The 12,285-nt window shown below is 48.2% G+C and overlaps 1 protein-coding gene across 2 annotated transcripts in view; it reads right to left on the minus strand.

Moving 5' to 3' along the window:
• Positions 1-6,346: 6,346 nt before the first annotated feature.
• LOC127048474 (uncharacterized) overlaps positions 6,347-12,285 on the minus strand; it is a 490,241-nt gene continuing 484,302 nt past the window's right edge. The window contains exons 2-3 of one of the 2 annotated variants that reach the window (XM_050948345.1): positions 8,583-9,143; positions 6,347-7,623 (exon numbers count right to left, since the gene is read on the minus strand). In XM_050948345.1, coding sequence (XP_050804302.1) covers positions 7,094-7,623; positions 8,583-8,775 — 723 coding nt within the window. In that variant the 5' untranslated portion in view covers positions 8,776-9,143 and the 3' untranslated portion in view covers positions 6,347-7,093. Of the gene's footprint in view, positions 7,624-8,582; positions 9,191-12,285 lie in introns of those variants that run through there. The other variant, XM_050948344.1, reaches the window with a different exon arrangement.

The raw sequence follows: 12,285 nt of genomic DNA on the forward strand, positions 1-12,285 counted from the left end.
GAGTTGCGGGGAAGTGGGAATGGGGGAGAGAAAGGACAGACGGTGGAGAGAGCTGCATAGCATAGGGGCTCAGATCCTGCCCTCACTCATATCCCTGATGACAAGGGAGCTATGTCAGTTTACATCAGCTGAGAATCTGGCTCTGGCACTACAGCAGGGTAAAGCTAGTGCCAGAGACAGGAAAATCAGGCCTAGAGTTTTAGTGTACTCTCTTGATCTACAGAGGCTGCGAGTCTGTTCCAACCCACTTCCACAAAGCCTCGCTCAAGCTATAGCGACTCCTGTATTCAGCTTTGGAGGTTCCTGGGTCAGTCCTTGATGGCAGCCATCCCATTAGCAGAGATTAGCTACCAGCTATCTAAGACTACAAGCAGCTGACTTTGGTTCAGAAGCCAATATCTGACCATTTATCAATGTAATTCCATTTTTTCCATGAAACATGAATCTATTTTTTACAGATAACTTTTAAAATGTACATAAATAAACAAACCCTTATCGAAATAATGAATATTTTACAAAATTTGGGGGCATATTTATCATGCTAAAGGTCAGTTCTGCAGCCCTACTCACTCAACAAATTCCCTCCTCTTCAAGAACTACAGTATATGAAGCCTCTGGAGCAGTGGTTCCCAAACTTTGACAACCCGCGAACCCCTTTCACTAAAATTTCAAGTCTCAGGAACCCCCTCCTAAAAATGAATATTTCCAGGGCTTTTCTCTCTTACCTCAACACAAATTATAAAAGCAGTGATCTTGGAAATATATCATTTGTTTTTATGACATGCTTATTACACACTATTTATTAATTATTATTTATCATTACAGTATTTTTATTGCATTATAAAAATGGCAACTCTTCCAAGAGCTTATATCACTTTTGATTAAGCCTGCTATAAGACAAGGCTCCTATCAGAGGCGCCAGTAGAAAAAAAGGGTGTGAGGGCAAAGGCTATGCCTGGGGGTCACCACTGGAGAAGTGAGGGGGGGCATGGGGTCTGTGGAAAAAAAGGGGAGGGACCCACTTGAGCATACGCGAGGGTGACACATGACCCTCGTCATTTCCCCATACTAGTGCCTCTGACTCCTATAAAAGCAGCAAAGAGTCCTGTGGCATCTTATAGACTAACAGATGTTTTGGAGTATGAGCTTTCGTGGGTGAATATCCACTTCGTCGGATGCAGTCCAGGCAAACAACGCCCATTACAACAAAGCTTAAACTTGATCTTCATAATAATTTAAAATCAACTCTAGCAGCCTATTTAATTTTAAAAACAGCAAAAAATATCCACCTCCCTTTCCATTTCTTATAAGGAGTCTTAAAGATTGAATCTCTGCTTAGCTCTTGGAAGTCCCCAAGGCTCTGGGCTGCTGGCCCCGTGCTGCCTGGGGTCCCTATGGAGAGCTCTGTCAGCCATTAGGGAATTTTTTCGCAAGACCTCCCTGTAACATTTGCAGGGGCGGCTCCAGGCACCAGCGTACCGAGTGTGTGCCGGGGGTGGCAAGCTGCAGGGGTTGGCCTGCTGGTCGCCATGAGGGTTGCAGTCAGGCTGCCTTCGGTGGCATTTCTGAGGGAGGTCCGCTGGTCCCGCAGTTTTGGCGGCAATTCAGCGGCGGGTACGCCGAAGGCGTGGGACCAGCGGACCTCTTGCAGGCGCACTGTCGAAAGCCACCTGACTGCCGTGCTTGGGGCGGCAAAATACATAAAGCCGCCCCTGAACATTTGGTGACCCTCCAGGGGTTCAGGAACCCCAGTTTGGGAACCACTGCTCTAGAGGTGATAGCGGCATGGCCTAAAATGCCAGTATTAGACTAAGTTCTGCTCTACATCATCTTCATATCATATGCAAGCAGCACCGCCCAGCTCTCTCAAGGCATGCGGACCATCAACATCAGGATGAAACACTAAAGTGATGTGGATATGGGAGCACTTGAATGACTCTCCACCTGTCTCCTAAATACCTCAGGTATTTGTATGGCCCTTATTACTATACAATCCAAGCACCTCACTGTCTTTAATGAATTTAATCCTTACAACATCCCCTGTCAAATTCAGGCTTAGCCATAGTGATCCAACATTTGTGACCTTCAAGCTTGAAAATTGTCATTCTCTGTACTAAGGTCTGAAACAGATGCTCTTAAAAAAGTCACAGCTGGTTCAGAACACAGCAGCCTGTCTGCACAGTAACACACACTGCTAAGAACATGTCACCGCAGTGCTCTGCAGTCTTCACTGGCTCTGGGTCAAACTCTAGATTACATTTGATCTTCAAGCTAACTAAGGGACCACCTCATCTTGACTGATCATTACCTCCTACAACAGCTATATTTCACTGGAACAGTGACTCTGCCAACCTGAGGAGCATACTGCAGGAAACAGACTATTCTAGGTGACTGGCCCATCAGTTTGTGACTTCCTGCAAGAGGAGGTCTGGATGATCATGGAACCCACCAACCTCACAGAAACACACATAGAGAAACAGAGTTTCACAGACTGAGTGAGAAAAGGTAGAGAGAGAGAGAGATCTTTGTGTTCATACTTTATACATTTGTGAAATGGTAACGGGCAAGTCATAAGAAGATTAGATAGATTCTGTGGAACTAATCATGTACGTGAGTTTAGAACATAAGAACGGTCATACTAGGTCAGACCAAAGGTCCATCTAGCCTAGTATCCTGTCTTCCAACAGTGGCCAATGTTGGGTGCCCCAGAGGGAATGAACTGCACAGGTAATCATCAAGTGATCAGTCCCCTGTTGCCCATTCCCAGCTTCTGGCAAACAGAGGCTAAGGACACCACCCCTGACCATCCTGGCTAATAGCCATTGATGGACCCATTCTCCATGAACTTATCTAGTTCTTTTTTGAATCCTAAGTTTTGGCCTTCACAATATCCTCTGGCAAGGAGTTCCACAGATTGACTGCATTGTGTGAAAAAATACAGTTTGAAGGTCCCAGCCCAGGCCTTACATTTTATTAGCTCAAACTCATCCCTGCTACAACTTAATCAGGATGAATTTGACTCACTGTGTTATGTTTCATCACACTGAGTCCCCAGTTCAGTCAGGTATTTAAGCAAGCACCTGGTTTTAAGCATGTGAATAGTCCCATTGAAGTCAAAGGGCTTGTATGCGTTGCTCAAAGGGACTTAAATTGTCAAGTCATATCGGAAATTTAAAAAAATCTGCCAATGAGAACACTGCACAGAGGCCCAGGGAGCATCTGTCAGCATGTGAATCCATGGTGCTGCATAAATTTTACCTCCAAATTTCACACACAAGGCAGCAGCTGTCAGTTACTTTAAAAAAGAAAAGAAATCTGCAAAAATACCCAGTGACACAAGTGATTAATATTTATAATTCTAGTTCCAAAATAACCTCTGTGTTGCTGAGAGATGGTTGAGAACTCTAAGCTGTACGTCTAACATGCTTTATTATACGCACTAATAATAGCATTTAAGCCCCAGATGAGGCGCTGTACAGATCACAAATTCAAGTGCTAACAGAAGAAAAAGGGGCCTTTTTAAAACCCAGAGCCTGGTTCTGCCCTGAATTACACCTGTTTTATACTGGTGGAGCTCTATTGATTTCAGCAGAGCTACACCACTGGAAACTTGGAGTAAGACAGTGAAGAATCTAGTTCCCAATCTCCGATGCAAATGAGAAGCAGTGCTGAGATTATTACTCACTCTCACGTGACCGAAGCTGCCTAAAATAGTAAGTGAGTTCAATGGGTTCATTGCTGCTGTATCAAAACTGTGGGCAAGGAAGGCAAACTTTTCAGAGATGAATGACTCCTCACGTTCTCTGAAAATGAACAGCTGAGCAAAATTGCAATATAGCATCTGATGTTCATTTCCAGAACCACGGCATGAGGTGAGCAGAACCTGACCATTTTCCCTTTTCCACAGTGAGCCATCACACTGTCAGCACGGGGTGCTGAACCACTGTTGGGCCCTTGTCTACACCAGTGGTCAAACCATATTTAGCCATGGTCAAGGAACAGCAGTGTAGGAAGAGAGGAGCTGTGTTACGTCTGGTGTAACTCCATTGACTTACGCAGAGGGAAGAATGGTATGCTGGGTGCTAGTTGAGAGAGGGCTGAGGAGTCAGAGTATAGTCCAGCCTCCATGTCCATTCAGATTCTTACTGATGCTGGCAAAAAGGGGGCCCATTAGTACCACTCTGTTGTGGTATTTTCTGTGATAAGGACACCTGTGTGCTGAAAAAAGCACTGAGACCACTAACTCATTCACACAGGCAGTCAAAGAGCATTCAGCTGTGCAGTGGGGGAGGGGGGCATCAGGTACACCTAGGGTGACCAGATGTCCCGACTTTATAGGGACAGTCCCAATATTTGGTGCTTTTTGTTATATAGGTGCCTATTACCCCCCACCCCGTCCCGATTTTTCACACTGGCTATCTGATTACCCTAGGTACACCTTACACTAGAGCTGGGCCACAAGAAGTCAATTCCATGCAGGGGGCCTGCCCTCCCCAGGAGAACCTGTGTAACCTGCCCAGTAGGTAAAGAAAGCTTCCACCTGGTCACTAGCTGGGGAGGAAAGGAGAGGTTGAAGAGCTGGCTGTGACTTCTTCTCCTAAGGACCATGCTGTGCTTGAAGAAGCTGACAGGCAGGTGAGTTTTATTCTTTGCTGTAACGACTGAGAGGAACTTGCTGTTTAGTTTGCTGCATTGACCCGGTGCTGAAGGAACTTCAGGCCTTTTCCATTAAAAAACAGGCCAGAGGCTCTAAAAGATGGAGTCTGACTCTTCTTTGGGCTCTCTCCTTTACTGTGGAGCCTGCTGCTACGGCCTCAGGCTAGCCCTGCATAATGACATAGTGACCAGAGATCACTACTGATGTGGGTTTGACTAGAACTAGTCAAGGACTAATTAGAGGAGAAAAACTTCCTATTCTTATTGTCTCTTTCCACCCTGCCTTTGTCTCCTCCCGTCTGTCTGCTGTTTCTCTTCTTCCATGTGTCAGTCTCCCTGGTATATTTTCTATTTGGTTGGACCCTGCTTTCTTGGCAGGCAGGTGCAAGGTTGGGCCCCAGTGGTGCAAACACTTTTAAGTACTCGCTGAACTTCATGCACTGTACATGCTCTTACTGCCTAAAGTGGAATCATATGCCTGTTTGAGTTAAGCATGTGCATAAATGTTTGCATGACTGGTTTCCTATGAAAGCCCATCAGCTGTCTGTTCTTGGAGGGAAATGGAACAAAAAGTGGGGTTTAGACCCAGTCCCTGTGTGACACTCTGTGCCCCAAAGAGACACTCTGCACCCATATTCACCACTGGTGATATAATTATATGTTTTGTACAAAGTACGCCTTGTGAGGTATCTTTTTAAAAGTCTTAGGCCATGGCTACACTTACAGTTTTGCAGCGCTGGTAGTTACAGCTGTGTTCGTACAGCTGTGTAGGGCTAGCGCTGCAGTGTGGCCACACTGACAGCTACCAGCACTGCAATGTGGCCACATTTGCAGCACTTGCAGCGCTGTTGGGAGTGGTGCATTGTGGGCAGCTATCCCACAGAGCACCTCGTCCCATTTTGGCGCTGTGGCTTGTGGGAGGGGGAAGGAAGTGTGCGGGTCTTTCCGCTTCCTGTTCCAACGCCCCGTGGTGCTTTGCTACTCATTCCGAGCAGTTTGGCGGCATTGTGAGTCTGCAGCGCGATTTCTGAGATTTCTGTTACAAATGGAGCCTGAGCTGCTGAGGACCTTGCTGATGAATGTTGCCAGCACATCACGCATGGCAGTGGAGCTATTCCTTCAGCTGCAAAGTGACAGTGAGGAGTCAGACGATGATATTGAAACGCCTGACGCTCAAGACACTCAATTGCTTGTGGCAGTAACAGACGTGCTCAGCACCATGGAACGGCGCCTTTGGGCTCGGGAAACCAGCACTGAGTGGTGGGATCACATCGTCCTGCAAGCATGGGATGACGAGCAGTGGCTGCAGAACTTTCGGATGAGAAAAGCCACTTTCATGACACTGTGTGCTGAGCTCGCCCCTACCCTGCGGCGCAGGGACACGAGATTGAGAGCTGCCCTGCCAGCGGAGAAGCGGGTGGCTATTGCAATCTGGAAGCTGGCAACTCCAGACAGCTACCGATCGGTGGCGAACCAGTTTGGAGTGGGAAAGTCCAACGTTGGAATAGTGCTGATGCAAGTTTGCACAGCCATTAATCGCACCCTGCTAAGAAGAACTGTGACTCTGGGGAACGTGCAGGACATTGTGGATGGCTTTGCAGAAATGGGTTTCCCTAACTGTGGAGGGGTGATAGATGGGACGCATATTCCTATTCTGTCACCACCCCACTTGGCATCAGAGTATGTTAATCGCAAGGGGTATTTCTCCGTGGTTCTGCAAGCGCTTGTGGATCACCGTGGGCGTTTCACTGACATTTACTCAGGATGGCCTGGAAAGGTGCACGATGCACGCATCTTTCGGAACAGTGCCCTGTTCAGGAGGCTGAGGGCCAGGACTTTTTTCCCAGACCGCAAGATCACAGTAGGGACGTCGAAATGCCCATTGTGATCCTTGGAGACCCCGCTTACCCCTTAATGCCCTGGCTCATGAAACCGTATACAGGGAAGCTTGACAGGAGCAAGGACCGGTTCAACTACAGGCTGAGCTGGTGCAGAATGACTGTGGAGTGTGCTTTTGCCCGTTTGAAAGCCCGCTGGAGGTGTCTTTATGGGAAGCTAGATTTGGGGGAAAGCAGCATCTCCGCTATTATATCCGTGTGCTGTACCCTCCATAATATTTGTGAAGGGAAGGGTGAAAGATTCAGTGAGGAATGGACCTCCGAGGTTCGACGCCTAGAGGATGAATTTGCACAGCCAGAGAGCAGGGCTACTAGAGAGGCCCAGGAAAGGGCTTCAAGGATTAGGGATGCCTTAAGGGAGCAATTTGATGCTGAGAGCCAACAGTAATGTTTGGTGCCTTTGCTGTGCTCCTTTCTACCTTGGGGTACAATATTTACCACTTCCTGCAATAATAAAACGTATTGTAAAAGCCATAAAATCCTTTATTCAAAGTACAGTACATAAAAGGCCAGGGGGGTTAGGGTGGTGGACTGTACATTCAGAGGTTTGAATATGTCCTGTTTGGATTACTGTTCAATGTCTGCTGCACTTCAGGATTACTATGCTGCAGGGTAATGGGGGTGGAGTGCACAGGGTAAGAATTGTAGTTATCAGGGCTGGTAGGTGATTGTACAGGTGTTGGGGGCAGCTGGGGGTAATAAGAAACTGGCTGCTGGAGAAAGGTGTTTTGTGCAAATACTGGGGAACAAGAAAGAGAGCTTTGGGAGGGGTGTGGGTTACCACGGTACAGATCTGCCTGCATGGCTACGAGAGACTCGAAAGACTCAGTTTGGCGAGCCAGGAGGCTTATCATCTGCTTTGAGGTTTTTTTGGTAGCCAATTCCTTTCTCCTGCTTTCTGTTTGCCTCCACTCATACATTTTCTCTCTCCATTCCTGCATCTTCCTACTTTCTCTGTTGTAGTGAATCATAACTGCTTTGATCAATTCTTCTTTTGATTTTCGCGGATTTTTTCTCAAGTTCTGCAAGCGACGTGAGGCCGGTGATCCGGCTGCATTAGTCAAGGTCACTAAAAAAAAACATAGATAGAAACATGTAATACACAGAGGCTACATTGTTTATTATCACACAGTGAAGGAGTTTTTAGACTTTTTGTAGCATCCTTCCCACATACCTAACATAACACAGAGAGGCCAGGGAAGCGAAGGCATGGCGAGCAATGGGATGAGTGTTTCTGCCCCGACTGCATCTGGGAGGGGGGAATTGACCGATGGGTCACTGGGGTTTATCTGCACTGGGTACAGGAGGTAGCTGGTGTCCTGCACAGGGGACAGTAGTGAACAGGAAGGTGGCGAGCTGCTGGCGGGGGGAGGTGGTCCGCGTAACTGCCGGCCTGCTGGTGAAGGGGGGGAGAAACGCACAGCTGTGCTGGCTGCCTGCTGGGAAGTGGGGGGAGAGACCGGAGGGCACCGCGGGGCTGGCTGCCTGCTGGGAAGGGTGGGGAAAAACCGGAGGGCACTGCGGGGCTGGCTGCCTGCTGGGAAGCGGGGGGAGAGACCGGAGCGCACCGCGGGGCTGGCTGCCTGCTGGGAAGGGGGTGGGGAGACCGGAATGCACTACAGGGCTGGGGGGGGACCGCGGGGCCCTGCACTCAAGTATCCCTAAATTCTCAACAGGGTTTCCTACTGCCAGATATATCACTGCTGCGTGTTACCTGGGAAGAAAGGGAGGGTCTTCTACAGCAATGTGGATTCCGCCCTGGCCCCTATGCAGCTTGCCTGGTCCCCCCACCCCTCGCTGCACAATGGATCGGACGAGTTAGCCTGACCGGGACAAGGACCACGGTGGCTCTCCCGATAAACTTGAGAAAGCACATTGCGCACGCTCTGGCTGCAACTTTTCAAGAGATTACCGAGGCAGATTACAGAGACTTGATAGAGCAAATCAATGGGCTATTCCACGTTTAGGCATGCATGCAGGCAGCCATAACCCAAACCCTCCTCTCCCAAAACATAAAAATCTGCTTACCCCGAGCACGCTCCTCAGTTTCTTCCTCACCAGCAACTTCCAGCTGCTGCGACTGGCTAGCCTCCTCCTGGCTTGAGAAGAGCTCCTGGCTGCATGCCTCCTGGGACTCCGGGGTGTCTCCCTCCACGCCAGTAGCCTCACTGTCGGCTTCCTCTACACCCTCCCCCACTTCTCCCTGCTCTGAACTCTCCATCGTGCTCCTCGGATTGGCAGCGGTGTCACACCCAAGTATGGCATCCAGCTCCTTGTAAAAACGGCAGGTTGTGGGGGCAGCTCCTGAGCGGCGATTTCCCTCACGGGCTTTGCAGTAAGCACTCCTCAGCTCTTTTATTTTGACCCTGCACTGCAACGCCTCCCGTTCATGGCCCCTTCTCAGCAAGGACTGCGATATCTGCCCATAGGTATCCTAATTTCTCCTTCTGGAGCGCAGCTGTGACTGCACAGCTTCCTCACCCCGAACGCTGATGAGGTCCTGCAGCTCGGAAGTGTTCCATGCTGGGGCTCGTTTGGGGCGTGGAGGCATGGTCGCTGATTGATTGATTGATTGATTGCACTCCACACCTGGCTGAGCAAACAGGAAGGGGATTTTTAAAATTCCCGGGGCATTTAAAGGCGGGGTCAGCTGAGCCGAAGGCAGTGGAGTGTGCATGATTACCAGAGAGGCTTCTAAGGTATGCTGGGATACCTCCTTATACCCCGGAGGTCAATAAAAGCGCTGGTGGGCGTCCACACTTGCTGACCAGCGCTGGATCACCAGCGCTGGAATCCCTACACCCGAGGCTCGACCAGGTATACAGCCAGCGCTGCAACCAGGGAGTTGCAGCGCTGGCCGTGCTTTGCAAGTGTGGCCACATCCTAAGTTGCAGCGCTGTAACCCCCTCACCAGCGCTGCAACTCTCTAGTGTAGCCATGGCCTCAATCTGTTGAACGTTAATATCCTGTTAAGTTGTATGTGCTATCATTGTATTAGAAGTTATGAAATTTTGCTATGTAGGTGCCACTGAAACATGTTGTGAGGTTGGGAACACCCACAAGCAGCCTTTCAGGTACAACAATAAAAAGTTCAAACAACGTTGATGCCCCATTATGAAAAATACTGATGCTCACACGGATTACTCCAGGAACTGTGAACAATGGAAACCTCTCCGAAGACACACGGATCTGACAAAGTGGGTATTCACCCACGAAAGCTCATGCTCCTATACGTCTGTTAGTCTATAAAGTACCACAGGACTCTTTGCTGCTTTTTCCTAAGATAGAACTACAGAATGGGAACTGTTTAACTCAGGTCACAGCAAAAGATCTTTCTAGCAAGTTGGAAGAAGATATAAAAGGGAGAAGTGACATCATGAATGGGCCTCACTCCCCACACAAGAGAACACCTGGAAACATCTGAGGAACAAAGACTGAACTGGGGGAAGTGCTGGTACCAGGCAGGAAAGAAGGAAGCCTGCCTGCGTATGAAATCTTGGTGGACTGTTTATACTATCTAACAGGGTGAGACTCTGCTTACTTCAAATCCTCTCTAGTATATTAGGCTTAGATTGGGTTTTTGTTCATTTGCTAGGTAATCTACTTTGATCTGTTTGCTATCACTATATTTCTGTAGTTAATAAATCTATTTTATATTTTACCTAAAACAGTATGGGTTGAGTGAAGTGCTTGGGGAAAACACTCAGCTCAGGAACAAGAGTTGGTGCGTGTCCAATTTCCTTTGTAGATGTTTGATTGTTTAAACAATAAAAAAATTCTGCTTAAAAAAATCCAAAACTTTTGAACCACCTCCACTTGTGACCAAACACCTGAGCCCATCCAGTCAGAGATTATTCCAGGTTTCTGATACTCTGCTGGCTTCCTTGACTCATATCTGTCTCCATAACTTTGGGTTCATTTAGGTTAGAACATAAGAACAGCCATACTGGGTCAAACCAAGGGTCATCCAGACCGGTATCCTGACTACAGACAATGGCCAATGCCAAGTGCCCCAGAGGGAGTAAATCTAACAGGTAATGATCAAATGATCTCTCTCCTGCCATCCATCTCCACCCTCTGACAAACACAGGCTAGGGGCACCATTCCTTACTCATCCTGGCTAATAGCCATTAATGCACTTAACCTCCATGCATTTATCTGTTTCCTAGAGACTGGCTCCGTGGAGTCCCTCACAAACTGGAGACAGTTATTGTGGGTTTGTCTTTAGCATAGCTTATGTACATACTCCACGAACTGAGCATTTGAGCTTGTTCCAGAATCTGGGATGAGCCCATGTTGTGAAAACTGAAATGCTCAAAATAGCACATGCATGTGAATGGACAGAGGGTGCTAAAATTAAATTAACCCAGGGGTTCTCAAACCGGGGGTCAGGACCCCTCAGGGGCATAGGCGGCAGGTTTGTACAATTTTTGGTGGTGCCCAAAATGGTGATGCCACCCCCCCCACTCCTGCCCTGTAAGCCGATATATATATTTTATTAAATAGTGTAAACATGGACTGGAAGCTAAAAGCATTTAAGTTTCTCTTTATTGCACAATATCACTATCAGAAAAATCCATTGTTGATTATTAGTGGTCCTACAAATCAAGAATTTGTTGCTGGGATAAAAGGAATCTACAATGTGTCAGCGCCACAAGATTACAAGTGTCAATTAAAAGTGGAAAGTCTGAAGCAGCACTTGCCTGCTTCAATATACAGTATTATATTTTGTGGGAATGTTCTTAATGTTTTCTCTGAATACTGTGTGGGTGCCTCAGCTTCCTCTGCAAGGTGCCAACGGAAGGTGTTTGGGACAAAGAGATCAGGTGGCCTCCTTGTCCGGAAGAGACACAAAGGCCAGAAGAGGGAGTGTCAGTTTGGAGCTGGCTGGAGAAATGGAGAGTTGCCCAGAACTTAGGTCTGGGCTCCCCACCCCGCAAGATGGACCTAACTGAGGGGTCCTGTTTTCTGTACGTACAAGCTCTGTTCTAGACTGTGATTCTGTCATCCAATAAACCTTCTGTTTTACCAGCTTGCTGAGAGTCACATCTGACTGCATAGTTGGGGTGCAGGGACCTCTGGCTGCCCCAGGACCCCGGCTGGGCGGACTCACTGCGGAAAGTGCACAGTGTGGAAGGGCATGCTGAATGCTCTGAGGTCAGACCCAGGAAGGTGTAAGCGTCTTGCCTGGAGACAGTAAGCTCAGAGAGAGGAGGCTCCTCCAGAGTCCTGACTGGCTTTGCAGGAGTGGTTCCAGAGCATCCCAGCATCTCCTTGCACACTATGCACTTCCCGGAAGTCCGCACAGGCACAAACACTTCCCTCCTCTGGCCTTTGTCTCTTTTCCAGGCATTAGGAGGCCACCTGATCTCTTTGTTCTCCAACACCTTCAGTTGGCACCTTGCAGGAAAGCGGCCCAGGCCACCGGTTGGCCGAAGACAGGGTTTAGGCCATTCTCTGTGCAGATAGCCTCACACTGGCCCTCTTGGGCTCTACAACAATCACACTCCCTTATCCCACCATCTAGATTGTTAAGAAATGCACAGGGGAAACAGGAACCCACACAGTATTCAGAGAAAACATTAAGAACATTCCCACTTCGTAACACCTGTATACAACTAGTTATATACTTGAAAGGGTGTAAAATAATCAAGTATTGTGCTAAACACAATGATACTAGTTAGTAGGGGAAGCAAAAGTGGATGGGAACCTGGGAGGCAGTGACCATGAG

This window comes from Gopherus flavomarginatus, chromosome 3 (genome assembly GCF_025201925.1).
Source record: "Gopherus flavomarginatus isolate rGopFla2 chromosome 3, rGopFla2.mat.asm, whole genome shotgun sequence".
NCBI classification, from domain to species: Eukaryota; Metazoa; Chordata; order Testudines; family Testudinidae; genus Gopherus; species Gopherus flavomarginatus.